This window comes from Onychostruthus taczanowskii, unplaced genomic scaffold (assembly GCF_017590055.1).
Source record: "Onychostruthus taczanowskii isolate IOZ18803 unplaced genomic scaffold, ASM1759005v1 scaffold7134, whole genome shotgun sequence".
Taxonomy (NCBI): Eukaryota; Metazoa; Chordata; class Aves; order Passeriformes; family Passeridae; genus Onychostruthus; species Onychostruthus taczanowskii.
The window spans coordinates 1-396 of NW_024504937.1; the positions used below are offsets into that span (position 1 = coordinate 1).

Below are 396 nucleotides of genomic sequence, written 5' to 3' on the forward strand. Positions count from 1 at the left end.
CGCGCACGGCGGGGCGGGCGCGGTGCGCAGCTACCCGGTGATCCCGGTGCCCAGCAAGGGCTTCGGGATGCTGCAGAAGCTGCCGCCGCCGCTCTTCCCGCACCCCTACGGCTTCCCCGCAGCCGCGTTCGGACTGTGCCCCAAGAAGCAGGAGGAGGCGCTGGGCGGCGCGGGGGGCGGCGAGGCGGGCAAGGGCGGCGCGCTGCCCCCCGGCATGTTCTGGGGACCCCCGCACCCGCACCCGCACCAGCCGGCCCAGCCGCCGCACCAGCCCGGCGCCGCCAAGGACACCGGCGTGTACCCCTCGTTCCCCGTGTTCTGGCCGGCCGCCGGCAGCCTGCCCGTGCCGCCCTACCCCGCGCAGAGCCCGGCCAAGGCGGCCGCCACCGCCGTGGT

The 396-nt window shown here is 78.3% G+C and overlaps 1 protein-coding gene across 1 annotated transcript; it reads left to right on the plus strand.

Moving 5' to 3' along the window:
- Positions 1–10: 10 nt before the first annotated feature.
- LOC121345357 (SKI family transcriptional corepressor 1-like) lies at positions 11–388 on the plus strand (the record flags this gene model as incomplete). The annotated part of the gene is made up of 1 exon (XM_041422169.1): positions 11–388. A coding segment is annotated over one exon (378 nt), but the record flags the coding sequence as incomplete, so codon positions are not given.
- Between the last annotated feature and the right edge of the window lie 8 nt (positions 389–396).